General features: G+C 45.1%; 1 protein-coding gene across 1 annotated transcript; it reads left to right on the top strand.

Moving 5' to 3' along the window:
- The first annotated feature begins 54 nt into the window (after positions 1-54).
- Positions 55-25,966, top strand: VCP (valosin containing protein). Its single transcript, XM_079994818.1, has 17 exons — positions 55-226; positions 5,503-5,614; positions 6,028-6,200; positions 7,498-7,640; positions 12,646-12,776; positions 13,738-13,869; positions 15,142-15,244; positions 18,773-18,906; positions 19,862-19,997; positions 21,181-21,293; positions 21,451-21,615; positions 21,718-21,840; positions 22,848-23,060; positions 23,196-23,504; positions 24,100-24,255; positions 24,366-24,520; positions 25,523-25,966. The coding sequence occupies exons 1-17, from the start codon at positions 210-212 to the stop codon at positions 25,626-25,628; spliced, it is 2,421 nt and encodes an 806-aa protein (XP_079850944.1). The 5' UTR covers positions 55-209; the 3' UTR covers positions 25,629-25,966.
- The last annotated feature ends 1,927 nt before the right edge of the window (positions 25,967-27,893 follow it).

Raw genomic sequence — 27,893 nt, 5'->3', positions numbered from 1 at the left:
TTTTTCCGATTGGCCGCTGCGGCACCTGTTGCTAGGCAGAGCGCGGCCTAGCACGCCGGGCGGAGCGTCACTCCCGATGAGTCGGCGTTGATCCGTGAGGGGAAAGCGAGCGGGCGAGCGAGCGAGGAGAGAGCCAGCAGAGAGAGCGAGCGAGCGCGGCGCCCAGGCCGAGCCACCCTTCGAGACCCCTGCAGCCGAGCCTTGCCGCCATGGCCTCGGGAGCCGAGTGAGTCTCACACGGGGGGGGGGCAGGGAGGAGAGGAGACCCGCCTGACAGGAGGACCCCCCCCCCGCTCCCCCCTTCCCTGAGGAAGGCCTCGCCGCCTCCTTCGCTCCCTCTCCCGGCCCTACCAGGCCTGGAACGGGGGGCGGGCGGCGGATGGAGGAGACAGAAAAGCCCCCCCCCCCCGTTTCCACCTCCCTCAGGCGCCGCCATTTCTCTCCCCCCCCCCCAAGCCTTCTAGCCTTGAGGGGGGGAGGGGGCGCCATCCTTTCCTCGGGGGGAGGGGGCGCCGGCTCCTTCCTGCCTCCCCCCCATTGAGGGGGTCTTTCTGTGGGGGGGAGTCCGGGGGGGCGTGATGCCCCCGGGCGCCGGGGGGGGGGACGCGGAGCCGGAGGGAGGCGGCGCTTCCTTCTCGGCGAGGCCACTTCCTGCTCGGCCACTTCTGCCGAGTCACCCGCCGCCTCCTGGGCCGGCGCTGGGAGGGCGGGGGGGGGGGGAGAGAGCGAGGCCGGGGGGCTCCCTTCCCCGGCGGATCCAGCGCCGCCTCCCCCGCCAGGCGCCTCCAGGGCCGCCCTGGCTGGATCTGCCGGCTCCGGGGGCGTCGCCGGGCAGCTTCTGAACGTGGCTCCCCCGAAGGGTTGCTGAATCACGGAGGAGGAGGAGCAGGAGCAGGAAGGCGGCCTCCCCAGAAAGGAGAATACCAGCAGCAAGGAGCCCTTAGGGTTCCAATGATCTTTCGTTTCACATGAGAAACTAGCCTCTTTAACAAGGAACGAGGGCCTTCAGATTCACACTGGTCAGATATAGGCGAGGGGGTCCCTTCTCCAACATGCTGTCAAGTTGCAGGCCAGATGCTTCTATGGTTCTCGATGGATCCTCAAGCCACACTGGCCAGAATGAATGCTTCGCCCGCTGACCTCCGAGGCTCTTGGGCAGCTGCTTTCTTTCTCCCCAGTGCATTACACCAGGGTAACTGGCCTTGCTTGCCATCAGGTACTTTCAAGCCAAGTCGCCTCTCACGTGGCTGGCTCAGTAAGAGGATGTGCTCAAGTTGGACACCCCCTCCCATTGTTCCCAGGGAGAATTGTGGCTGCTAAACTTGCACCTGCTCCGCTTGGAAAAACACACTGCCTCGTGGGATTTTCTCGCTAGTAAGCAAGGTAGCATGCTGGTGTGCTTCAGTAGGAATTCTTAGCTGTGGCAGCCATCTTGTCATATGGAAGCCACAAAGCATTGGTCATGTGATACCAGCTAGAGAAGGACTCCTTAGGTTCACCACTTCCTGGTCTTAACTCTCAAGTGAACAAGGAATGGAAATAAAACCCATTTGGACATCACTTGCTGATTAGGCTCTTCCATTTTGGCTTGAGCTCCACTGGCTATCAGAGGGAAACATGTTAGGACCAACAAGCTGGTCTTATGCTGTTGGTAGAGTAACTAAATGCTTAGGATAATTTTAAAAAAAATTCTGTCTTAAAGAGCTCTCGACAGCTATGCTGGGAGAAGTGAGAAACAGTCATGGTTAAGTGACAACAGAAACAGCATTTCACAAAACATTTGTCACCTTAAAAAATGTACTGTCCATTTTTTGGGGTGGGGGGAGATTTCCTCCAATATGAATAGCAATTGCCAATCAACAGTAAGGTCTGGAAGCATTGTTTTCTTACTTGGCATGATGTCACAACAACTAATTGACTTTGTGGGGTTGGTACAAAGTCTGCTCCGAGCAGACTGCTTCATGCCCTCACTCTGATTTGGCTTTCTGATGTTATGCAGCCAAAAAACCTCATGCCCTTTTAAAAACAGGAATTTTGAAGCAGCTGCTGGGAAGTGGGGTGGTGGGACAGCCCAACAATAGCCAAAGTTGTTTCTTACTATTGGCCCATCTATCTCAGTATTGAGCTGACTGGCAGCAGCTCTTTAGGCTTTCAAGCATGAAGTCTTCTCGGCCTTACCTGGAGATGTCAGGAATTGAATCTGGGTATTTTGTGCTCCTATGAACTATGGCCCCTTTTCACATCCTAAAGACACACTTGTATGAAAACAGCACTCTCTTTAAAAAGTGATAACAATAGAAGTCTTGTTCCTGCTTCTAATTCGGCTACATTAAAAAAATCTGATGGCTGAAATAGATAAGTTTGGGGGCACTGAGTTCACAAGGACTCTTTAACTAATCAGTATTGGAATTAATTTTGCATCACTGGGTGCTTCTCAACTTGGCAAACATTGTGAGGTGAAAAGAGCCTTGCCAGCAACTTCCTTTTTAAAACCTTGTAAAGTATGTCTGGATGACTTTGCATGAGAGCAGGAAGATAATTGGCAGGTAGGTAGACTGTTGAGTATTTTCTTCTCTTCACTATGAATGTGATATGTCCTGTGGAATTCCCTGGTTTCCAGTCAAAATACAAGTATTGGTTCGTCTACTTAAACATACAGGCCTCAAAATAAATGAATCTAACAGTTTTTAGCTTTTTTCTTAACTAATAGTAAACAGACAGCTGAACCCTTTCCTACTAGCATTGTTGCCTAGAAAAATTCCTGAACCTTCATAAATTATTATTTGCAAATCTAGGCTTCATCTTCTTTTTGTTGGCTGAAGCGGTTTTGTTTTTCTTTTTACCTGGTTGTTCTCAGGTGACATGGCTGAGGCAAGACCAGCTGCTTGAAATTCACAGGTGTCATTGCTGAGATCCTTCCTTCTATTTTTAATGCAGTTACAGCAGCTTGGAAGAACCCAACTTTCCGGTAGCTGTGAAACAACAGATCTCTTCCTCCATAATCTGCTTCCAGTTACAATTCCAAATGAAGTGTCTTCTGTGGTAGAGCTAACTGGTCCCTTGGCTTTCCAGTATTTCCTCTAGCCAAGTATCTTACTGAAGATCTGTCGGGAATCTTGATGGCCTGGTTCTAAGAAAGTAGTAGCCACCATGCTGTTATTTGAAACTTCATTGCCACAATGCTTGCTTATTCACATTTGTGTTTTCTTCGGTTTTCAATTTTTGGATGTTCTGTTGGAGAACCGTCTTCCACTGGAAGTGACCTAGATTGGTACAGCCAGCTGTGGATGTTGAGGCTTTTGTCCTCAAGCTGTCCTTAGTGTCTTTTCCTTTGCTCTTCTGAAGACTGTTGCCTGGGTAGTGCCCCGTTCCAAAAGTTAGGAAGAGGGTTAAAATCAGTTCCCTGTAGCTCCCTGATAGCTCCTTGCATTTCCCAGTACTGTACTTAACTCTTCACCTCTCTTAACTGGTAAGAGGGACCTGGAGTTGCTCCTCTGCCACCAGGAATGTGGGTTTTCTTGCACTGGAAAATGTTCCAGAGAACTTTCTCAATGTTCCATTTCCAGATATGTTTTGTGATTTGATTTAGCATGTCTGTTTGCCTTACATTAAGACCACCCAAGTAAAGTTTATGTTCTGCATAAATACTAATTTATTTTTTTCCAATAGCCCAAAGTAAATGAACTGAAAAACATTATTAGAAGAGTGCAGTTAGAGTACTTAAGTGTTACCCCGAAGCATATTCAATACTTTACGTCGAAATTATTTTACTGGAATTAAATTTTTAAAGATATGCAGACTGATTACGTTTTAAGATATGTCCACTTATTTAAGCTATTCCCTTTCATTATTTAGAGGTAAGAAAACTTGAAGGCACTGAAAACTGTTTAACATACCTGAGAAGCTGTGCTTTCCAGACGTATGCAACGGGGGGGGGGGGAATCTATTGCAACCTTTTTAGCGCTGACTGATACTTAATCCATTCCAGTTGCTTAGTTTGAATTGCATTATTTCTAGTCATAATATGACTGACAATTTTATGAAGCAACTTGTGTCCAGTAATGGCACATTCCCCACCAAAATATGATGGTGGAGAAAACCCCCCACATTGCATTACTTGACTGCATCACACTTGAGCACATTAAGTTGCCTGAACAATATCTGGCTCTTCTCTAGTTCTAGAGAGTTGGTCCCGGGTGCTGCATCTCACTCTCCTCCAAGTTTGGGTTTACTGGTACCATAACAGTTGTTCTTCATCTTAGTTGTCAGCCTTAACTGGTGTAAACGCATCTGTATTTCCTCAGTTGCTGCATATCATTGAAGGCAGATTTAGGAGGGTTGGCTTGGTGTCCTATTTAACATCCTGCAAAGCACCTATCAGTCACTTCCAGTAGGCTTGCTCATTTCACACTGTGTTGTCATGAGTTTCTTAGAGGTTTTCTTCTTTTAGGCTTTGTCTATAAGCATATCTGCCAGGGAACAAAATACTTGAACTCCCATTTTCATACCATTCATGTGTTTTCTGCTTGAACTTTGCAAAAGAAATGATCAGTTTCACTTTTGTTTTTGGCAATGTAAAGCTATGATGTGTCAGTTTCCAACTTAAGGGTGGAACTGATGAGCTAATGAAACTTACCTAGGCCTCGTTCAGTTCAACACATTCTCAGACTTGTGTTGAAGTTCTTGCTTAGTTTTTTTAAAAAAAACCAAACCCTTGGAAAATTTAGACTGCAAACTGAATATTGTAAGAGACTCTTCTGTGATTCTGCCTCTTCTTAGTGGAAGTGTTTGTAGAGCAACAAGTGATGGGATAGGGCTACTCTTCATTTTCTTAGAACCTTTGCTGTGTGATCCTTCAGGACTCTAGGTTATCAAGTCTTTGATCTTGCTCTATATCTGGCCAGGGAGGTTGCCTGCAGGTGATGGTAAAGGGGGACTCGTGGCAGTCAGGTGCTGGTTTTAGCTCACAGAACCTTAAATGGTTTGAGCAATTAATCTGTGTTGAATTTTGACCTCCATGTGGGAAATGAAATGTTGAGGGCTTGCAGAAGGACTCTGGCTATTGTACACCCTTTAATTCCTCTCCTCTCTTAGTGTTCTGATGCAGACTAAGCTTGGGCATCTTCTGGGAAGTGTACACAAACATTTTGACAGAATAAGTGTCAAGATTTGCCTAGGGACTATCACTTAAGGGGGGGGGCTCTTTGTATGTGGGTTGTTTGCCACACTGCTTTCTTTCTTTTTCTCAATGGTAAGTGGTTTCTGAATGTTTCTGATCTATAACTGCTCAGTAGAAAACAGAGTAGAGGGCACTGTGGGAGAACACCTTGCACTCACATTGTTGCTTGTTGTGAATTTTGTTGCATAGAATGTTGTACTTGCCTTTCAACTAAGGTTTGCCTGAGAGAAAATGTAACAAAGAAGCATAGAATGCAAATGGTTGAACAAGGGTGTGGCTCCGTCTTCTGTGCTCCCAACAACTCTTGTCTTCTCTTATTACAGTTCCAAAGCTGATGACTTGTCAACTGCAATTCTCAAGCAGAAGAACAGGCCCAATCGGCTAATTGTTGATGAAGCAATCAACGAGGACAACAGTGTTGTGTCACTGTCACAGGTGTGTTCAACATATCAATAGAGAACTATATCACTGATATGTGCAATTTGTTGGTGACTCTTTGACTTACACAGAATGGAGGAAGCCGTCTCTGAACAGGCTATTTGTATTGCCTATTCTGACTGTTAGTGGCTCAGTGGGTTTTCAGGAAGAGGCTTTACATCATATCTAACACCCCCACACAGTTACAACCAGGTACCTGTGGGTTTTCCCAACAGGACACTCTTTCTCCTAAATTTGCCTTTATTCTGCCTTGTATCGCTTCTGCTGATTAATATTTTGTTCTTAGCTGGATGCTTTTATCAAACTAGTACATTACCAGTTGTAGTCAGTTTCAGATCAGCAGAATTAAAATACCTATTTGTTTTTAAAATTCAGCTGGGGACCTGCTTTCTCACACTTACTGTTTTCAGGCCAAAATGGATGAATTGCAGCTGTTTAGGGGAGATACAGTCCTGCTGAAAGGGAAGAAGAGGAGAGAGGCAGTGTGCATCGTCCTGTCTGATGACACCTGCTCTGATGAGAAAATCCGCATGAACAGGGTTGTTCGCAACAATCTGAGGGTGCGCCTTGGAGACGTGATCAGGTGAGGCCTGCATGTCCTGTTAAACACACAGAGTTAATTTGGTCAGTAAGCCTGTGGCTAATATGTGGAAAGAGTTCTTCCAAGCATGCTGCCTTGTGTTGGTTATTGTTGCCTGTTTGTAAAGGGAATTGTCAACATTAGTGGCATTGGTGTGGACTTGTTTATGAAGGTATAGATGGGTTAAATTAAAAACTTAATCAAGGGGAGCTTGATTAATAGCTTAATCTGACACAGATGTTACCTAGAATAAACAGAGTTGAACAGGAAAACTTCCAAGAAGCTAGCTTCTGTGTTCCCTGCTAAGAGGAAAGGAGCGTGTGGTAGGGCTAGGGAATCACATGAAATTGCATGCTTTGAATAGTCTGTGACCTATGGAGACACTTACTCCATTTGGGGGCAAACAATGTCCCCTTTAAATTGACATTGCAAAACAAATTGCCTCACTCCAAAACAAATTGCCTGCTGAAGCTGCCTCATATTCTTATCTCATTAAACGGGTGTACCTATGTAAAAGTGGAGTCTCTGGAATTCTTTTTATCATGAGTCCTGTGGTTCTTATTATCATAATGTTCTTCACTTGGAAAAGATTATGTCAATATTGACATTTCTATAAATTATGCTGTAGAGTTTGAAGCATTTTGTTCCAGTCCTTTTGCAGAGGGTGGGGGAGAGAAGGAAATTGAAAGAAAAAGTTGGAAGAGCTGGAGGCCGGGGTGGGGCAGAAAACCAATTGACTAGGAAGCTGCCTTATTACGAGACAGACGGCTGGACCATGTAACTCCTTATTAAGTGAGCTGGTGAGCAGTTCTACAGGGTTTTGGGTGGGGGCCTCTCCCAGCCCTACCTGGAGATACTTGGTCTTGACCTTCTACATGCAGAGCAGATAGTGTACCCCTGAGCTAGGATCATTCCTGGATGGAAGGAGAAATGACAGTGACGGTCTATAGCTGAGTGATTGGGCATCTGCTTTGCACGTAGAAGGTCCCGGGTTCAGTCACCAGCATCTCCAGGTCGGGCTGAGAAAGATTCCCTGCCTGAAACTCTGGAGAGCTGCTGCTAGTCAATGTAGACAATACCAAGCTAGATGTCCCCTTGTCCTGACTGGATGAGAGAGATTCCTGTGTTCCTAAGTCCACCATTGAAAAGTTGGAAATGAATAGGAAGTCTGAAGGAAGTGAAAAGGTAGCTGACTGCCCTGTCCTTTTCATCGAGGCTGGGAAGTTGTTTCTTGTACATGTTTCTAGTTTGCAAATTGGGGGCCACTTGAGGGTCACAAAGGCACCTTCTTTCTTTCCAGCATCCAGCCTTGTCCAGATGTGAAGTATGGCAAGCGCATCCATGTGCTGCCCATTGATGACACAGTGGAAGGGATCACAGGGAACCTGTTTGAGGTGTACCTCAAGCCATACTTCCTGGAAGCATACAGACCCATCAGAAAAGGTAAGGGCACTAAACCAGCAGAGAAGCTGCTGTGGAGAATACTTTAGACAAGCTTTCTTCAACCTGCGGTCATCCATGTTTATTATTTTATTAATTGCATTTTTTTGTTGGAAACTGGCCCCCTCGGGAAAGGCTGACTCCTCTTCCCAGGCACTCGGGGCCTGTTGCCGATGATCTACCCTGGCTGGTTTCCAGACAGACCAGGGAGGTCTTCAATAAGCGACACCTCCCTCTTGAGAGATGCACATTCCCTTCTCCCTTGCATGCCAGCAGGAGAAAGAAAAACAGTCTGAAAAGTAGTCGTTCTATTTCATTCTACTTTATTCCTGGACTGTACACTGCACAAAACATGACTTCTCTCTCAGAAGCCTCCGTACAACTGACTAACTCCCCCTGTACAGGAACAACAGGAAGATCTCATGTTACACTGAGAACACAACTCTGAGAAGAGCTTTGAACTTCCTGTCCCACGCTCAGACACATCATGTGATGTAAACATCGAGCTGCTTGTTCGCAGCTGCTGGACACTCATATTACAACATTTTTATGCCACCCTGAATTTTTCAGGTGGTGAAGCATGGTCAGGGATCATGAGAGCTGGAGTCCAAAACATCTGAACAGTTTTAGTCCAAGACTATAAACTTTTATTTTTTATTATTATTTTTTTTTATTTTTTTTATTTATAATAATTTTATTACATTTTCCACAAAAAAGAACAAAAAAGCATATTTTCACAAACATTACAAAAAGAAAAATTTTCACAAACATTACACAAAAAAGAAAAAAAAGAGCAAAACATAGACAAAAAATAAGAAAAAAAAGAAAAAAGAGATTTTGACATAAAAATAAACTCACTTTCCAATTATACCCTTCAAAACCTTATTTTCCTTACTTCCACCCGCCTCCCGATCTTGTATTCTATGTAATAATTAGTTCAGCAAGCTCAATTTTGTTCATTTTGATTCTTGGTCCCTTCCTTTGTGCTCTTATTTAACTCAGTCACTAGAACCCCTTCTTTTCCTTTTCAATGTCCTCAACATTCAAAGATTTTACAGTGTTTTTGTAAATAGACTTTAAACTTCTTCCAGTCCTCTTCCACCTGCTCTTCTCCTTGATCTCGAATTCTGCCGGTCATTTCAGCCAGTTCCATATAGTCTATTACTTGCATCTGCCATTCTTCCAGAGTGGGTAGATCTTGTGTCTTCCAATACTTTGCGATGAGTATTCTTGCTGCTGCTGTAGCGTACATAAAGAAAGTTCTGTCCTTCTTTGACACCAATTGGCCGACCATGCCCAGAAGAAAGGCCTCTGGTTTCTTCAAGAAGGTATACTTAAATACCTTTTTCAGTTCATTATATATCATCTCCCAGAAAGCCTTGATCCTTGGGCACGTCCACCAAAGGTGAAAGAATGTCCCTTCAGTTTCTTTACATTTCCAACATTTATTATCGGGCAGATGGTAGATTTTTGCAAGTTTGACTGGGGTCATGTACCACCTATATATCATTTTCATAATATTCTCTCTTAAGGCATTACATGCCGTGAATTTCATACCGGTGGTCCACAACTGTTCCCAGTCAACAAACATAATGTTATGACCAACGTCTTGTGCCCATTTTATCATAGCAGATTTTACCGTTTCATCCTCAGTATTCCACTTCAACAGCAGGTTATACATTCTCGACAATATCTTAGCATTGGGTTCTAACAATTCTGTTTCCAGCTTTGATTTTTCCACCTGGAAACCAATTTTCCTGTCCAAGTGATAGGCCTCTCTTATTTGAAAATAATGTAACCAGTCTCGCACCTTATCCTTAAGTTTCTCATAGCTTTGCAATTTCACTTTATCTCCCTCCTGCTCCAGAATTTCCCAATATTTTGGCCAGTTAGATTCCATATTAAGCTTTTTTAAGGCCTTTGCTTCCATAGGTGAGAGCCACCTAGGGGTTTTATTTTCCAATAAATCTTTGTATCTCATCCAGACATTAAACAATGCTTTCCTGACAATATGGTTTTTAAATGTCTTGTACACTTTAGCCTTACCGTACCACAAGTATGCATGCCACCCAAAAACGTTATCATATCCTTCCAAATCTAAAATATCCGTGTTTTCAAGAAGTAGCCAATCCTTCAACCAGCAAAAAGCTGCTGCTTCATAATATAACTTAAAGTCCGGCAGGGCAAACCCCCCTCTTTCCTTTGCGTCAGTAAGAATTTTGTATTTTATTCTGGGCTTTTTGCCCTGCCAGACAAATCTAGAAATTTCTTTTTGCCACTTCTCAAAACAGTCCATTTTGTCAATGATTTGTAGCGTCTGAAACAAAAACAACATTCTTGGCAATACATTCATTTTGATAACAGCAATTCTACCCAGTAAGGAAAGTTTCAAATTTGTCCAAATTTCAAGATCTTTTTTCACTTCTGACCAACACTTCTCATAATTATCTTTAAATAAATTTACATTCTTCGAAGTCAAGTTCACCCCTAGATATTTCACTTTTTTCACCAATATTAAACCTGTTTCTTCCTGAAACCTTTCCTTCTCTACTGCTGTCAAATTTTTCTCTAAAACCATAGTTTTTGATTTATTCAATTTAAAACCTGCCACCCGACCAAATTCTTGTATTATTTCCAGTGCTCTTTTAGAACTAGGGATTGGCTCCTGTAGCGTCAGTACTAGGTCATCTGCGTAGGCTTTCAGTTTATAGTGTTTAACTCCGACCTGTATACCCTGAATCTGTTGGTCCCTTCTAATCATGTTCAGCAAGACCTCCAGGACTGAAATAAAAAGCAAAGGGGAAATTGGGCAGCCTTGTCGTGTCCCTTTCTCTATCTTAACTTCTTCCGTAACTGCATTATTCACTATTAATTTCGCCTTCTGTTCTGAGTAAATCGCGCCTATACCGTTTCCAAACCTTTCTCCAACCCCCATCCCTTGCAAATTTTTCCTCATAAAACTCCAAGAAATATTTTCAAAGGCTTTCTCCGCATCAATAAATATCAAGACAGCTTTTGTATTTATATTAACTTGTAGCTTTTCTAAAATGTCAATTAAGTTTCTCGTGTTATTTGACAATTGTCTGCCTGGGAGAAAGCCAGCTTGGTCTTTATGAATCATTGTTGCTAAAACTTTTTTCAATCTTCTAGCTAGAATATCAGCAAAAATTTTATAATCCACATTAAGTAGGGATATGGGGCGGTAGTTCTTTAGTTGTGTCTTTTCTATCTCATTTTTCGGTATAAGCGTGATGTAAGCTTCTTTCCACGACTCCGGCGCTCTTTTCCCTTCCATAATTTCATTGCCAACCTCCATTAGAGGTTGAATTAAGTAATCTTTCATGTCTTTGTAGTATTTGGAGGTTAGCCCATCCGGGCCTGGAGACTTGCCTAGTTGCAGGTTCTTAATGGCACCTTCAACCTCCTGTTCAGAAATTTTGTCATTCAGTATTAATTTATTCTCTTGAGATATTTTTTGTAATCCATTTGTTTCCAAAAATTTCTCGATTTTGCTCTCATTCTGTGGCCCTTGTGAGTACAGTTGTTTAAAGTATCTCTGAAAGCAGTCTTGAATCTCCCGTGGGTTTTGTATATTTCGTCCATTTACTTCAAGATTGGTGACAGTATTTAATTTCTGTCTTTTCTTCAGCTGCCAAGCTAGCAGCTTTCCACACTTATTGGCCGATTCGAAGGTTTTTTGTCTCATTTGTTTAATTTTCCATTCTATATCCTGGTTAACCATTTTCAAATATTGTGCCTGATGTAATTTAATTTCTCGTAGAATATCCTGTGACTTAGGTTTAGTCCTTAATCTCTTCTCGCCTTCTCTAATTTTCTCTAAAATCTTTTCTTTCTTCTCCTCTTGAAGTTTCCTCTTTATAGCATTTTGCTGAATCAAAAACCCCCTCATTACAGCTTTACTTGCATCCCAGATTACTCTTTTCTCCACGGTAGTCTTCAAATTTATCTCAAAGTAGTCTTTTAGTGTTTTTTGGGCCTTTTTCACAATTTCAGAGTCTCTAAACAAGGTGTCATTCATTCTCCATCTAAAGGAACCAGTCAGTGTTAGTTTCATATCCATCTTCACTGGGTTATGGTCGGAGCAGATTTTGGGGCAGATTTCCACCTTTCGGATCTTGGGTGCCATCCCTCTTGTAATCCAAATTTGGTCTATTCTAGTCCAGGTCAAATTGGCTTCAGAGAAGAAGGTCCCCTCTCTACCTAGGGGATTTTTAGTTCTCCAAATATCAATCAAGTCCATATTGTCTGTCAATTCAAAAAAGGTCTTTGGTAGTCTTCCATCTTTTGTGACTACTTGTCTTTCAGATTTATCCATATATGTCGAGACAACGCCATTCATATCTCCCATCAAAATGATATTTCGATCTATGAAGACTATAAACTTTTATTTGGGTTGCTTGTGAGCTGGTGTCTTTGACTAAATTTTCCCAGTTCTGTTTTGCCCCAAATGAAAGTCTGTGGCTTCCTGCCATGTGCAGTGAACAGTGGTGTTGCAGAAACTGCCTCTAGACCACTATTTGCTGTTCGAAACAGCTGTCAGTGTCTAAGCTGTAAGTCTAGAGGGTCTTTTGATTGTGAAGCATTGAGAAGTAGCCAAGAGCAGAGAGGCCTTGTTTTGAGCTTCTCTGGTGTGTAGCCAACTTGACAGTTCTGTAGGCCCTATTCAGTCAAGTGAGGCGAGACCGTGCAGTTCTGCCCCCCCTCCCCCCTGGTGGTAGTGGTCAGGCTGGCTTGCCGTTTCTCCTAGTAGCAACATCCTCCATTCCTGTTCCCTTTGGGGAAGTTCCCAGAGCTACTAGTGCCACTGTGACTTTGTCCTAAACTGTGAGTCTATAGTAAAGGAAGCATCTCCTCAGGAAACCTGCAGCTGCTCCCTCAGTTCTGAGCTTTCTTAAGTAGAGGGATGGGGAACTGTTACAACTCTTGAGAGTACTTGTTTTGGAGGTGGGTGGTGTCTTGACCCTCATTAATATGCTGATAATTTCAGGGGACATCTTCCTTGTGCGTGGAGGGATGCGTGCAGTCGAGTTCAAAGTGGTGGAGACAGACCCCAGCCCATACTGCATAGTAGCTCCAGACACCGTGATTCACTGTGAGGGAGAGCCTATCAAACGAGAGGTGAGTTGAGCAGGCCTCTTCCACAGCTCTCATTCTGTGACTTGGAGTGGGCCGTAAGCAGTGTGGTGGGGAAACAAAGTTGAGGATTAAAAAGTCCCCCTCTGGGAAGGAAGGCAGAGCTGTTGAATACCAAAGCAGCCGTGTGCTATGTTCCTGTCGAAGGAATTTCCCATTCCCAGCTAAAGTGGTTATTGTAGCTTTGGCACATGTTCCTATGACGGATGAACTGGACAAGGCTGTAGAATGAGATACTTCCTTGGGTGCTATACCACCCAAATGGGTATCTGGAATAGTGACCGGCTGGTTTTTAACACTGTCTGTTAGAAGGAAAAGAAAATGTTTGATAACATAGGCTAAGCGCCATGTTGGAAAATATTATTATTATTATTATTTGTATACCACCATTCATCTGAAGATCCCATGGCAGTTAACAACAGGAAAGTACAAAATGACAATAAGAAATACATAATAAAACAAATATAAATAGACCCTCCCCTTGCACAAACCCATTTAAAAAGCCATAAAATGTTAATCAGCCGAAGGCCTGTTGAAGAGAGAGGTTTTTCCTGGTGCCTAAAGATATGTAATGAAGGCACTAGGCAAATCTCCCTGGGGAGAGCATTCCACAAATGGAGAGCCACCACAGAAAAGGCCGTTCTCATGCTGCCACCCTCCAGACCTCTCGAGGAGGAGGCACATGAAGAAGAGCTTCCAGGGATGATTGCAGGGTCTGAGTTCATATGTAGAGAAGACGTCCTTGAGGCATTCTGGTCCTGAGCCACAAATAAGCACTCATCCAACTTGACTGGATCTTGGTCCTTAAGTCCTTTTATGAGCTGGCTCATAAAAATATAGTATGCTTGGGACGTAGCATTTCTGAATTTATCAGATACAGTTGTCATACTGCTTTGACCATGAGGTCCTCAGTGCATTTATTCTCTGTCCCTTGAAAACATACCAGGATGAAGAGGAGTCCCTGAATGAAGTGGGCTATGATGACATTGGAGGCTGTCGAAAGCAGTTGGCTCAGATCAAGGAAATGGTTGAGCTGCCTCTCCGGCACCCTGCTCTCTTTAAGGCTATTGGTGTGAAGGTAGGTATCTGGCCCCACTCATGATGGGTTGGACTCTGTGTGGGTAGCAAACATGTCCTGCAGGTGCTGCTTCTGCTCAGGTGTGCATGTACTAATGAATGCTAGAGCCCTTCCTCAAGAGTTCTCTGATAACATGCGCTGGTGTATTTCTATATTTAATAAAATCTGTATAGAGCTTGATTGTAGAAAATCTCAAAAGTACTTTGCGAATAGAATAAAATAACAAAAATGTTAGTTAAAGTCAGCAATAACCTAAAGACAGATTAAAATGCATATAAATATTCTACATATGTTGGTAGGCTTGTCCAAACAAAAATGTTTTTAGCAAGCACTGGAAGAACACAATGAAGGTGAAAATTGAGGCAGCATCTTCATTGCCACCTGCCCACCCAGGCAAATATGAGTGCCACCTTCCATCACTGTATACGACTGGGAGATCAGGGCCACAGATAGTAAACTAAGGCCTGGGTGTATGCACACCCCACACTGTCAGAAGGAAGATTATAAATCCACTCCCAACTCTTCTCCCCCTGCCGCTCACTCGGGGGGCAAGGGGGAACCCCAGCAAACCAAACTTCCCCTCAGCCAGGCTCTCACCCTGGGAGAGGGATGCAGGACTGTCTTCCACAATGTCTGGCCTACAATTCTATATCATGGGGATGGGGGCATTCACCTGTCTCTGTGGCTCCTTAAATGGTGGTGAATCCCTTTGGCATCATCCCCTGTCTGTATTCACCCAGCCAGCAATCAAGCAGTGCCCCATGCTACAGTCAGCACAGTCACACTTACCTGCAGGCAGATAACCATGCAGGTCAAACGAAGTTCAGTGAAAACCCACACGCTCTTGCTGACTGGGAGAGCAGACCAGGCACAGATCAGGATGGTGCAAACCAGCCCTTCCTTGCTTAGTCCTCTGTGGTGTACATAGGTGCCGAGTGTGCGGGGCTGTGGGTGCTCCAGCCCCCACAACATTCCTCATTACAGGACTGGCCACAAATGTTTATGCTGGGAAGCATGCGGTCTGACATCGGCACCCTTGCTGATGTGCACATGTGATGTCAGGTGTACACTCCGGCGGGTGTGCCGACGTCGGACTCAAGCGTGCCTGTGGCGTGCACGGCCCCAGGCACCCACGGTCCTAGGGCCAAGCTGGCGATGTATGGTACTGGTTGATCCCAGACTGCACAGATGCTTTCTGGATAGCACTGCTGGTCTTTACCAGAATTTGGATTTAACCCTCAAATGTTAAGCAACGTACCTGCCTTTCTCTAGCCTCCCCGAGGAATCTTGCTGTATGGTCCACCGGGTACTGGGAAGACCTTGATTGCCCGAGCAGTGGCTAATGAGACTGGAGCTTTCTTCTTCCTCATCAACGGTGAGTGCCTGCGAGCAGCTTCATGGTTTTTGTTTTATTTATCCAAGTTTATATAGTGTTTGATAAAGCCTCAAATTGGTTTACAAAAAAACCCATTAAAATTATCAATAAAAGACATTTAAAACGGGTATTTAATTAAAATCAACAGTAAGCTAAAACAGATTAAAGCACATGTAGCTTCTGCATGCCTGGATAGCTTTTCCTTTGTGTTTTAAGCCAGTTTTGGAAAAGTGTACTGAAGGCACCCACATCATCATCATCATTATTATTATTATTATTAAAATTTGTATATCGTCCTTATACCCACAGATCTGAAGGTGATTCACAACATAAAATCACAATATAAAAAACACATAATACATAATAAAAATGAAAACAGACAATGCAATAATCCCCCTGGTCCATAAGCAGGGAGTTGCAAAGGCTAGATGCTGCCACGCTTACTTGCAACTGTGGAATGAGTCTCATGTGGCATTGATGACAGTGACAGTTCCACAGAGTGAAGCGGTTGAGTGGGCACCTCTAGAGTAAGGTAATCCTGCAAGTAAACTGGTCCCAAAACTGTACCGGGCTCTATGCCTTGAACTTGTTCTTGTAGCAAATTGGTAATCAGTGCCCATCTCTGAGCAGAGATATTTTATGCCAACAGGGTCTTACTGCTATCAGCAGCTGTGCTGCAGCTTTCTAAACTAACTACAGCTTCTGGATCAGATGTAAGGGAAGCCCCCCATAAAGTGCATTGAAGTCACCATGTTTGAGTTGCTGTGGTCATGTTCACCTTCACGTTGACTCCTTCAGCTGTATGGTTAGCTTGAAATTGAGCAAAAGGCCATGAGGTGGAGAGCAAGTGAGCCTTTCAAGTAGATCCTGTTTTTAAAATGTCTTTCCTTGTGGACAAGACCTTTCACAAGAGTTAAATTCTCAGTATGGAGGATTCCTTGCTAAAATTACATCTCAGTTTCAGTATTTGTATCTTTTTTCTGTTGGATGAGATTGCAGCATATTGTGTATTTCTGCCAGGTGCCTTTGGGCAGTTTTTGGTATACTTGTGCTTCCTAGCCAGCTTGTAGTGATATGCAGCTCCCCCCTGCTGTGCTCTCCTTCTTTGAAGCTGTTTCCCTCCACCTTTTGATATTAGTACCAAAGGGAGTTCTGTAAAATCCTGGATAAAGGCCAGAAGAGTGCTGCATTGAGCACATGCTTATCAGTCTAGAAACTGACACAGACTCTTCAGTTATTAGGTGACCTCAAAATAACCTAAATAAATAGTAAATGTTATCCATGCAACTGACAATGTAGGGCAACAGCTCAAAATTACAATGTAGGCAGTAAATAAAATATAACAATATATCAAAATGCACCACTTTAACAGAACATAGTACTAAACTCTTGGAAACAGCTGCCCATTTTCAGTTATAAGATCTCAACTCAGCCTTGCTTCAGGGGAGGATCCTTATTCTTCCCTTGGGTGCTGGGTGTTTATGAAAGGCTTTGCCAAACTCAGTTGTCAATAGAGAACCTGTCTCCTTGGAAACCTCACTTGCCCCTTGAGGAGCCTAAAGGAAGTACTTTGATCTATGCAGTGCAATTTCAGGTGAATAGAAAGTGGTGAGTCTACTCTCTATTTTTGAATCGAAAATAGCTGCATCAGTCTGCAGAGGTTCATTGGCTCAGTTCACACACAGCATTCAGCCAATCCATGACTTGGCATGTGTGTGCAGCCTCCCGGACAGGAGATGGCAGCCACTTTGTCCGTCTGGTCGTCTGCTGCATTTTTGTGAGTTGAACCATGGCTTGGCTTATCATGTTGTCTTGTTTCAGACAAGCCACAAGCAGTAAAAGAAGAATAGACCTTGGTTACAGCTTGTGGCATGTCTGGAGTGAGACAAACTGTGAGCTTAGGTTTACAGAACATGCCAATCCAATCCATGGCTTAGCTGACAGCAGGGCAGCACCAGCAGCATGGCTGGGAGAGGAGCTAAGCAGCCATGATCTTCCCTCCAGGAACCTACATTCTTGCACATTCACACTAAGCCATAGTTGCATGTTAATGGAGTCATTGAAAGGCAGAGAGGAGAAATGGAAAGCCAGGATACGGAGCAGCTGGAGTAGTTCCCAGACTGGCAGTTTGGGGCTGCCACTGTTGATCGGCTCAGGTGTTGGGTTGGAAAGGAGTTTGAGTGCCACGTGGACAATGTTATGGACAAACTGTCCAACTGGGGTGATGAGCCAAATAATATCACACCACAGGTGGAAAAAGAAAAGGTTTATTCAGACTGCAGTCAGAAGATACAGGGGAAATCCAGTTCCAAATCACGTACAAAGGTTACATGGCAAGGATCACACAGATTTATACATTTCAAATGCGTTGGTTCCAACTTGGTCACCTGGCTAGGGGGGTGATGGCATGTTTGGGGATTTCTCTAGCTTGTTCTGCTGATTATTAACTTGGTCAGTACCATGGTTAGAAACTGATATATGAAAGCTAGGAGCTAAAGGGCGCCTTAAACCGAGGTTATGGGTGCGACAACAGAATGTCTATGCGCCCCTTTTTTTAACAAGAATACAAAGCTGGAAATGAATGAATTGCAGCTAAGATACTATGTTCATTTTTCACATGGTCTAGCCCTTCCCCTGCCCACCCTCCCAATATTCTTAAGAGAGTCTTCTCCAGTCTTCAGAGAGTAGCTGGCAGTGGGGAGGCAGAAGAAGATCCTCCTTCCATTCTGCAGTTTTAATCTGAAATCGTAGGCCCAGTACTGCACCCACAGCTAGAAACTGCTCACACTCATGAAATTCCCTGTTACAAAATGCACCTGGAACAATGGGAGTGTCGCACGTTGGTCAGAGAAAAGGACATAGTCACGAGATGGGGGAGTTTGGTGCCAGCAGCCTTCTGAAAGCTTTTGCTGACCACTGCAATGTAGTTCTTATGGGAGATGAGTCAGGAGGGTGGAAAAGCAACAGACAAATCAAAAGTTTTGGCTCTTCCCCATTCAAGCTGGGCTAAAAAGTTACTGGGAAGGCCAAAACTAATATAGCTTGCTTGCTTCTAGCTACCGTATTTTTCGCTCTATAAGACGCACCAGACCACAAGACGCACCTAGTTTTTTGGAGGAGGAAAACAAGAAAAAAATTATTCTGAATCCCAGAAGCCAGAACAGCAAAGAGGGATCGCTGTGCAGCAAAAGCAGCAATCCCTCTTGCTGTTCTGGCTTCTGGGATAGCTGTGCAGCCTGCATTCGCTCCATAAGACGCACACACATTTCCCCTTACTTTTTAGGAGGGAAAAGTGAGTTTTATAGAGCAAAAAATACGGTAATTTCTGAGGCCAAAGCTAAAGACCGCTGTATTTAGAAAGATGGGGTCTCTTGCCTGATATATGAGATGAAGCTGGGGTCTCTTTGGTTTTCCTCTTCTCAGATTCCTACCAGCAGTGCTGCTTTAAACAGGACTGTGACCTGGGTTTGTCATTTGCGACTGCTGTCACCTTCCTCTTTAAGTAACATACTGCCATGTTTCCCACAGGGCCTGAGATTATGAGCAAGTTGGCGGGTGAGTCGGAGAGCAACCTGCGGAAGGCCTTTGAGGAAGCGGAGAAGAATGCTCCGGCAATCATCTTCATTGATGAGCTGGATGCCATTGCTCCAAAAAGAGAGAAGGTGAGTCTTCTGCCAATCCGTTGATGGAGCTCAGTTCTGTGGCTACAGCACTTTGAGAAGGGATGCTTGAGCAAGTGGTGAGTGATAGGCTGGGACGCAGGTGGCGCTTGGCTGTCCCAAGGCATGTTGAAGGCCCTCAGTCTGGACTTAAGCTCACCAAACGTTCTGTCTCCTGCAATCAGGTATTGTAAGACAGCTTAGCGTTCTTATGAGTTGCATGGCAGAGGAGCCACACTTCAATGCTGGGCCTAGTTAGGTTTTCTGCTTTGTATTTTTTTTTTATAAGATATTTATTGAAATTTTCCAGAATAATACATTGTAAAACAACAAAAAAGAAACAACAAAAATACAAAAATACAAAAAATAAATAAATATAAAAACAACTAAAAACACATAAAATTTCCCTTTACCTATTTTCTTTTAACTTATTTTCCGGACCTCCTCATACCTCCCTTTCTTATATTCCAATTCAAATTATAAATTCAGCAAATCCTCACCATTAGTTTTTACTTATTTCAGAACCTTATTTTCCATATCTCTTAGGTTTTCTGCTTTGTAAATGGACCTTCTGAGAGGAGGGTTAGGCAGCACACCTACCCATTCTAGATGATGATGGTGATGATAGGAATTCTTGCCACAGTAGTAATAGTAATTTATTACTTGTTCCCTTCCCATCTGACTGGTTTTCCCAGCCACTTTGGGCAGCTTGCAACAGAAAGGAGTTAGTGTTGGGTTGCCAGCATTTTCCTCCAGTTTGCATTCTGCATCTCGTAGGTCCTGAACTGAAGTCTGCATTTGATCCCATGTTTGCCCTAGAATTACTACTTGGTTTTTAAGCTTGCTTTTTGGTGGCCAGGGGAAAGGGTGGCTGGTGGTGAAGCTGTACCCCAACTTGTGCCTTGGGATCGGGCGCTTTCCTAGCAGATCTTCACACTATCGGCTGTTCTCTCCACAGACACATGGCGAAGTAGAACGGCGCATTGTGTCTCAGTTGCTTACACTTATGGATGGCCTGAAGCAGCGAGCGCATGTGATTGTAATGGCTGCTACCAACAGACCCAACAGCATTGATCCAGCACTCCGGCGATTTGGTAACTAGGCTTGTTCTGTTGTGAGGGTGTTACAGTGTGGTAGATGTTGGCTCAATACTTGCAATAGTCTGTGGGTAACTTAAGTACTAGAGCAGACCTGCACAAAGCATGGATGCGGTGCAGTCTCCTTTATTAGTATTTTTAGCCCCTGGGAGAAATTTCAGGTTTGCACAGGTTGTAAACTCCCAGTGCCACTTAAAAATGGAAAGCTGTGTACTGTGCAAATCACAATTCTCCTTTGCTTAGACTTTCACATGATAGTGAGGGTACAGACGTGGTGACAGGAGAGGAATCGTAGCAGTGTAGCATTGTCAAGTTGGAAGGGACCTTGAGGGTCATCTAGTCCAACCCCTGCAATGCAGGAATATGCAGCTGTCCCGTATGGGATTGAACCTGCAACCTTGGTGTTATCAGTACCATTCTCTAACCGAGAGAGAGAGAGAGAGCGCTTCTTGGTGGGCACCTTTCAAACAGACATTGCTTGATAGCAGAGAGCTGATTGGCCCACCGTCCAACTGAGACTCTTGCCTAGTTCATATATGCAGCAGAAATGAATAAAAAAAACCATTTCCTGCATCGTACCACTTCTAGCTGCACCTGGGAATTTTCATGTGTGATTCCTGCTATGTAGAAAAACAGCATATTAAGGAAGGCTAAACTTGACCCTTTAAAAAACAAACAAAACTAGCCTTCCTCTGATAAATATGAGAGAATGTGGAAGGCAGGATAAGTAACACTGGCCCCATTAACCTTCTCTTTAAAATGTATGTAATTATGCTTGGGACAGGGTGTCTGTGGAGTGCTAATGGCAGCTAATTTAACAAGTTGGATCAAATAACTTCCTTTTTCTTTCTTTTTTACTGAAAGAGGCCTCTTTTCTTACCTTGGTTTTAAAACACTCAATTTCTCTGAAATTGAGTAGAGTTTCTTTTCAAGTCAATATTCATACAAACACAGCCTGAAAGCACACTGCTGAGATAAAGCTGCTTCACTTGTTAAACATCATCTTGTTACCTTGTGGGGAATGTCCATTAACTGTTGTGTTTCCCCGAGGTCTTTTTAACACCCAGTGCTCCCATTTTGCTGTTCTGCTGCATGGGGGCTTGGCCTTGGTGGCCTTTGTGCATGGGGGAGTGACGTAAGTACAGAAGCAAATGTCAGTGTTGATTTTGGTGCCCCGCAGGTCGCTTTGATAGGGAGGTGGACATTGGCATTCCTGATGCTACTGGCCGCCTGGAGATCTTGCAGATTCACACCAAGAACATGAAGCTGGCTGATGATGTTGATCTGGAACAGGTTCGTTGGTTTCTTTTCTTGCCCCTATGTGATAAGGCTCACAAGCGTCATGATTTTTGGGGTCTTCTTGAGTGGTTGGAGCAGCTGGGTTCCTTTTCCTCAAGGAACTGCCGCTTGGAGCACCTGCTTACACCTGCTTCTTCTTCCCTTGCTTCAGGTGGCTAATGAGACCCACGGCCATGTGGGTGCAGACTTGGCTGCTTTGTGCTCAGAGGCAGCACTTCAGGCCATCCGGAAGAAGATGGATCTCATCGACCTTGAGGATGAGACCATTGATGCTGAAGTGATGAACTCGTTGGCTGTGACCATGGATGACTTCAGGGTAAGGGGGATGCGTCCATGTCTTCTCTCTGTGGGTGTGGGGGATCATGCCGGCAAATTGTGCATGTGTCAATGAACCACCTCTTTCCACCTCTCCTTGCAGTGGGCCCTGAGCCAGAGCAACCCCTCAGCCCTGCGCGAGACGGTGGTAGAAGTGCCACAAGTTACTTGGCAAGACATTGGAGGCTTGGAAGACGTCAAGCGAGAACTGCAGGAGCTTGTACAGGTGAGGCTGTTGATGTCAGACTCCCAGTTACCATCATTAGACCAAGCTGAGGGCCTAGTCATGGGCAGCAGCATTGGTTATCAGTCACTCTTTTGCATAGGAAAATATAAATCGTTCTTTAAATATAAATGGATGCTACATTGGCAGGATATGGGGGGGGGGGGGAGCCGGATAACCAGATGTTCTTTGAACGTCTACTGTTTCTTGGTTAAAAGTGTAGGAGGTAGTCCTGACTAAGGGCTGCACATAGCTCTTGCACACCCTTCCAGTTACTGAACAGGGAGGCCCCACTGTCACATAAGCCTTCTCTGTTCTCTTGGCTGTTTAAGTGTATCTTGCTTGAATGGTTCTGTTTCTAATGCCTGCCAAGTCATTTTACAAAACTCAGAGCCCTGTAATGAGACCCGCAGATTTAGGGCCACATACTTGCCAAGGAACGTGGCTTATGTACTTTCTCTGCATTTATAAACGCAGCTGGCGATGTTCCTTTAGGATCCCGGGGGTAGCGCTCTCATGGCTGACTTCAGAACAGAAGATCTCACTTTCTCTGAGCTTTTGAGCTGGATTGTTTTCAGTCACAGCATTTATGTTTGGCACCATATGGCTGCTCCAGTGTAAGCATCAGTTATATAATTTTGGGTCGTGCGTTTCTGGTGAGATTAACGACCATGACGCCATAAAATCCTCAATCTGCCGACCCCCAGGCCTTTTTACCAGGGTCACCAGCTTTTGCTCATCCAGTAGGTGAGGGGATGCCGGCTTATACTCCCAGGCTATTCTATAAGAAGTAGCAGCAGCAGCATGTGTGAGGAAAGAACAGGTGTCCAACTCTGAGCGGATGTTGCACCTCTGCCTCTCTGTGGCTCAGTGAAGCATTGCTTGCTACTACAGAGCCCTTCCCAAGTGCTCCACGGCCACACAGTGTGGCGAGGCCCTGAGCTCAGGATGTTCTCTCCTCCCTTCCCTTTAACCTTGTGGGGCTGATACTGATCTTCTTCCTTCCACAGTATCCAGTAGAGCATCCTGACAAATTCCTTAAGTTTGGCATGACCCCCTCCAAAGGGGTGTTGTTCTATGGGCCTCCTGGCTGTGGAAAGACCCTGCTGGCCAAAGCCATTGCCAACGAATGCCAGGCCAACTTCATCTCTATCAAGGGTCCAGAACTGCTCACCATGTGGTTTGGAGAGTCCGAGGCCAACGTGCGGGAGATCTTTGACAAGGTACAGCTCTCCCTGCTGGATTTTCCCTGCAGGGTGGCCCCCTTTCACACTGGCATTTCCATGCTAGGTTTGGTGAGTTGGTTTCCCAGCGCTTGCATGTTTTGAGGTCTGACCGAGCACCCTTCCTCCACGCAGGCCCGCCAAGCAGCTCCCTGTGTGCTGTTCTTTGATGAGCTGGACTCCATTGCAAAGGCCCGTGGTGGGAACATAGGGGACGGTGGCGGCGCCGCAGACAGAGTCATCAACCAGATCCTAACAGAGATGGACGGCATGTCAACCAAAAAGAACGTTTTCATCATTGGCGCCACTAACCGGCCGGACATCATTGATCCCGCCATCCTGCGCCCTGGGCGCCTGGATCAGCTGATCTACATCCCACTGCCTGATGAGAAGTCTCGTGTGGCCATTCTCAAGGCCAACCTGAGGAAATCGCCTGTTGCCAAGGCAGGTTTTGGGCTGACAGGAATGCTGTGGGGGGTGGGGTACAGATAAATGTCACTTTTTGTGTCTGCAGAGAACTTAGGAGTCCTGCAGAGATCAGAGGTCATGACTTGGACCATGACACAACTTTATTTAGCCTTCTGACGCCCCTCCAGTTTTTAATCAAGATGCACTGAAATATTTGCTTCATGGTGGGAAAAGAAAAATTATTTGCATTAGAGTGAAGGGTGGGGTATCATTAAAAAAAAAAATTCACCTTCTCACAGTTCATAGAATCTTAAGAGTTGAGAGGTATCCAAGGGCCATCTAGTCCAACCCCCTGCCTGACAACTGATTAAAGCTACTTTGTTCTGACAACATTTGTCTTACTAGGCAGTTGATTTGTGTTTTATGTAGTAAACCTCATTTTAAAATGTTTGTTTTTATCTGCTGCGCCTGCTTTTTTGTTGCTGTTGTTTTACGTAGTTTTATTTCTTTTTATGCGGTGCTTTTGTTTTTCCTTGCTGTCATACACTGCCCTGCATGATGGAAATGCATTGGAAGGGCAGGGGATAAGTTGGCTTTATAAATTAATGTGGGACCTCCCGTGTTTCCTCAGGACGTGGACCTGGATTTTCTGGCTAAGATGACCAATGGCTTTTCAGGAGCCGATTTAACCGAAATTTGCCAGCGGGCCTGTAAGCTGGCCATCCGAGAGTCGATTGAGAATGAGATCAGGCGGGAGAGGGAGAGGCAGACCAACCCTTCTGCCATGGTGAGTGTCTTTGGACTTGTGGTGGATATTAACTCTTGGGGTGGGAAGGGGGGGTTGACTGTGGCTGTTGGTGGCACCTTGTGCTCCTAACTGTGACTTTGCCGGTTTAGGAAGTGGAGGAGGATGACCCAGTCCCTGAGATCCGGCGTGATCACTTTGAGGAGGCCATGCGCTTCGCCCGCCGCTCAGTCAGCGACAACGATATCCGCAAATATGAGATGTTTGCACAGACCCTTCAGCAGAGCCGCGGCTTTGGTAGCTTCAGGTGAGCAGAGCATCTTGGCATGGACTTTGTGTCCTCCCTCTTAGTAGCTCTTCATATTACATGGGACTTCATTTATGACCCTGGGTTTTTGGAGAGGTCCAAAAGAGGTCCACCACAGCTGGTGTCAAAAATGTGCAACTTGTGGTTCTGTGGTGTACAGAGCTGCTTTTCCTACTGGGCCTTTGCACAGTACCTGCTGTCAGAAAAGTGCTGTCCACATTCCAAAACCTATCTTGCCATGAGAGCTTACAGCTCCCATTAGACAGGACGAGGAATGCAGTGATTGCCATCGCTACTTGTGTTTCCCCAGTACGAGGTGTTGGGTCCCCCCCCCCCCTTATCAATATGGTATTTGCAGCTTTTGGAAGAGTATGTTTATGGGAATCCGTGAATTAATTTTTATTTATTTATTTACCAAAATGGCATGACTGTTGTGCAGGTTTAAGCTGCTTGGTACTTAGAGTTTAGTGAGAGGGGACTGGATCTGTTTGTAGATCTCTTCCCTCTGTAGCCCAGCACTGCTGCCGTATCCCCTCCCCTCCCTGTTACTACCCAGGATCTCTGTCATCCTGAGGTGTCCCTTGTAGCTCTGTGCCTTCACGACAGAGTGAAGGGCCTGCATGGAACTGAGCAGAGGGGGAACCCATTTGTGTGGCTCCTCCTTCCACAGCAAGGTGTAAAATGGGATGAAGCATACAGGACATGTGATGTCTTGACGCTTGGCCAGAGAGCCAGAAACCCAGAGGGCTCTGAGAGGACACTTTGAGGTAGGGTGTCTGCCATGCATTTCTGTGCCACAGCAAAGGTGGGGAACTGGAACTGGCCAGAGGGCCAGACCCAGAAGTGGCCAGGTCAGGTAATTTGAGACTTTTGAGCCACAGCTGCGAAGGGAGAACTGGTCATGGGGAAGAAGGCGGCTGTGGCTTACCCCAAGCAGCCTTGATGGCCTCCTGCTCCGTGGAAGGTATTCAACAGCTGCTCTTCTCTGGCTCTTCTTTGCAGATTCCCATCAGGTAACCAGGGTGGTGCTGGACCCAGCCAGGGCACCGGAGGCGCCGGTGGTGGGAACGTATACAGTGAAGACAACGATGACGACCTCTATGGTTAAAGTGCTGCCAGAGCGGACCAAACTGCAGAGCAGGCCGTGTTGTACAGGGCGATTCCAATGGTCAGTGGACTCCTGGCTTCTTCATTCCTTGGTCAGACCCGTGTAGCTGCGTGCCAGACTCTGTCAGCAGGAGTCTGTTGCTGCTGCTGCAAATGCAATGTTGGTTGGGAGGCAGGTGGGCGGGCAGTTGAGGAACTGACTACACTTCTGGGAAATTTCTGTTCTAGTTTTATGGCAGAATCAGCAGCTTTAGCAACGGGTACAATAGCCTGTAAAAACAAAAAGTTTAAAAGTTTAAAACCCACAAAAATAAATTAAAAAAAATCCCATAAGTTCAAGTTGGCATTGGTCTTCCTTCCTTCCTGTTGGTCGTTTTTCTGCTGCTTTGGCCATCCGGGCTCTTGGCAAAGCTGGCTGTGCAGTTGTAGGACAGCAGGACTCCTAGTGCTTTTAACAGTCAGTTTGTACAGGACTTCCAGGGATTCTTTCAGTAGAAAATATTTAAAGTTTGCCAGGCAGGAGTGGAGGCTCATGCCTGATAATAGTGTTTCTGTAAGCAGAGGTGATACTTTAGGGTCACAAGAGGAAGGGGATGTGCTTGAAGGCTTTGCTCACCTGTGGGAGGGAGGTGTTAGTGCCACCCTGAAGGTCAGGCGTTCTCTGTGCCCCAACCGGGGTTTGCTCCATGAACTTCATCTCTGCAGCTTGTGTCATCTTCTTGGTTGCAGGGTTTATGGTCTCCATTAGGACTTAATAGTGTTACAAACTCTGTGGTTTGCACACAAGCCTACAGTTTTCACATGGAATCTGACAGTTCTAGGGATCTTTTGACGTTAAGACCAGGGTGCATCCTGGAGTTTTGCACCCCAATAGTTGATAAAGAAAGATAAAGCAAAAATAAAGGTACTGGATCAAAAAAGGGACTTTGTAAATGACACACAAACAGGCTCAGTTTAAAACGAGTGCAAGAGTTATTCTTACAAGCATGCCATAGGGGGAAAATGTGGATGTGGTCCAATAGAGGGACAAGGGGGTATTGGTGGTGATGGTACTTGCTTGTTAGAAAGAGATGGGGAAGCTGTCCAGGGAGGATGGGGAGAGATTTTATAGGGCTTTGGTAAAGTTCTTGGGTAAAACCAAAGGAAGGCAGATGGGACAGATTAAGAAGGGGGAAGAAAGAGGGACCTGTTTGGGTTAAAACAGCAGTTGTGCCAGGAGGGGGATAGTGAGGATTTTGCCAGCTGATGGGTTTGCCAGATATAAAAGATGCAATACCTGTCCTTGTTGTGTGTGGTGGGGATTTGGTGGGCTGGAGTTGTGGGTACCTCTTCAGCAGCAAATGGGATAGATGGGAGGATGGAGGGAGAACCAGGAGCTTGTTGGCTCACAGCTCTTTAACGGCTGCACTAACTCTTAAAGAGGTTTGAAACTTTGCTTTTGAAGGGGCTGAATTGTTGGGGCATAATCAGTGCAGGGCGTTCCTTCAGTTCTGTGGGAACAAAGACAATAGAACACATTTACCCAACATACTTCACTTAACTTCCATAATACTGGCCCTGTGGCTGACTTTTGAGGCATGAATCAGTAGGACCACCTGTGTAGAACTTAAACGTGTTCTGGGAGAGCTTGAATAGGAGAAGCTTCCAGTGGATTGTACCCTACAAGGCATAGAACCACAAAACAAAAGTTGGTGATGAAATGATCCTAACAATCTGCACATAAACAACCTTTCAATGTTGGAATACTGAGAAAAGGGCCTCACTTTCATAGAACACAATTTCGGAGCAGGAGCAGCTTGCAATTAATAAGCTGTTGGGCCTGCCCTCTTATTATCTTCATGTTCACCGTTTTTGTCATTTGTGGCTGAATTCCACCCCCAGACCAATTATTACAATTTCAGGAACTCTGTTTGCTTGTGTCCTTCTTGGAATATGGCTCTGTTTTTTGTTTGTGTTTACAATGGTTCTTTCTCTGAAGAAATTCAAGGGTTGAAGTAGAGGTTATTTCCCTTTTTACTTATCCTTCTATGTTGGCACCACAAGCTAGAATTACGTTAGAGACACCCCCTTCAACTTAAGGATGCCTCATCAGAAGTAGGCATCAGTATGCCTTGTGGGTAGGAAGAAGAGTTAGTCAAAAGTCTGCACCAAGTCTGGTGGGCACCTGGGCTGGATGGAAGGGATTTCTCTTTCTTCACCAAGTGCCAGCTCTATCTCATCATGGAGGTCGGAAACACTATAACTGCTAGTTGCAGTGCTAGGCTAG

Source organism: Podarcis cretensis, assembly GCF_951804945.1.
Source record: "Podarcis cretensis genome assembly, chromosome: 11".
Taxonomy (NCBI): domain Eukaryota; kingdom Metazoa; phylum Chordata; class Lepidosauria; order Squamata; family Lacertidae; genus Podarcis; species Podarcis cretensis.
Note: the sequence above shows the minus strand (reverse complement) of the source record. Positions and strands in the feature narration are given on the sequence as shown.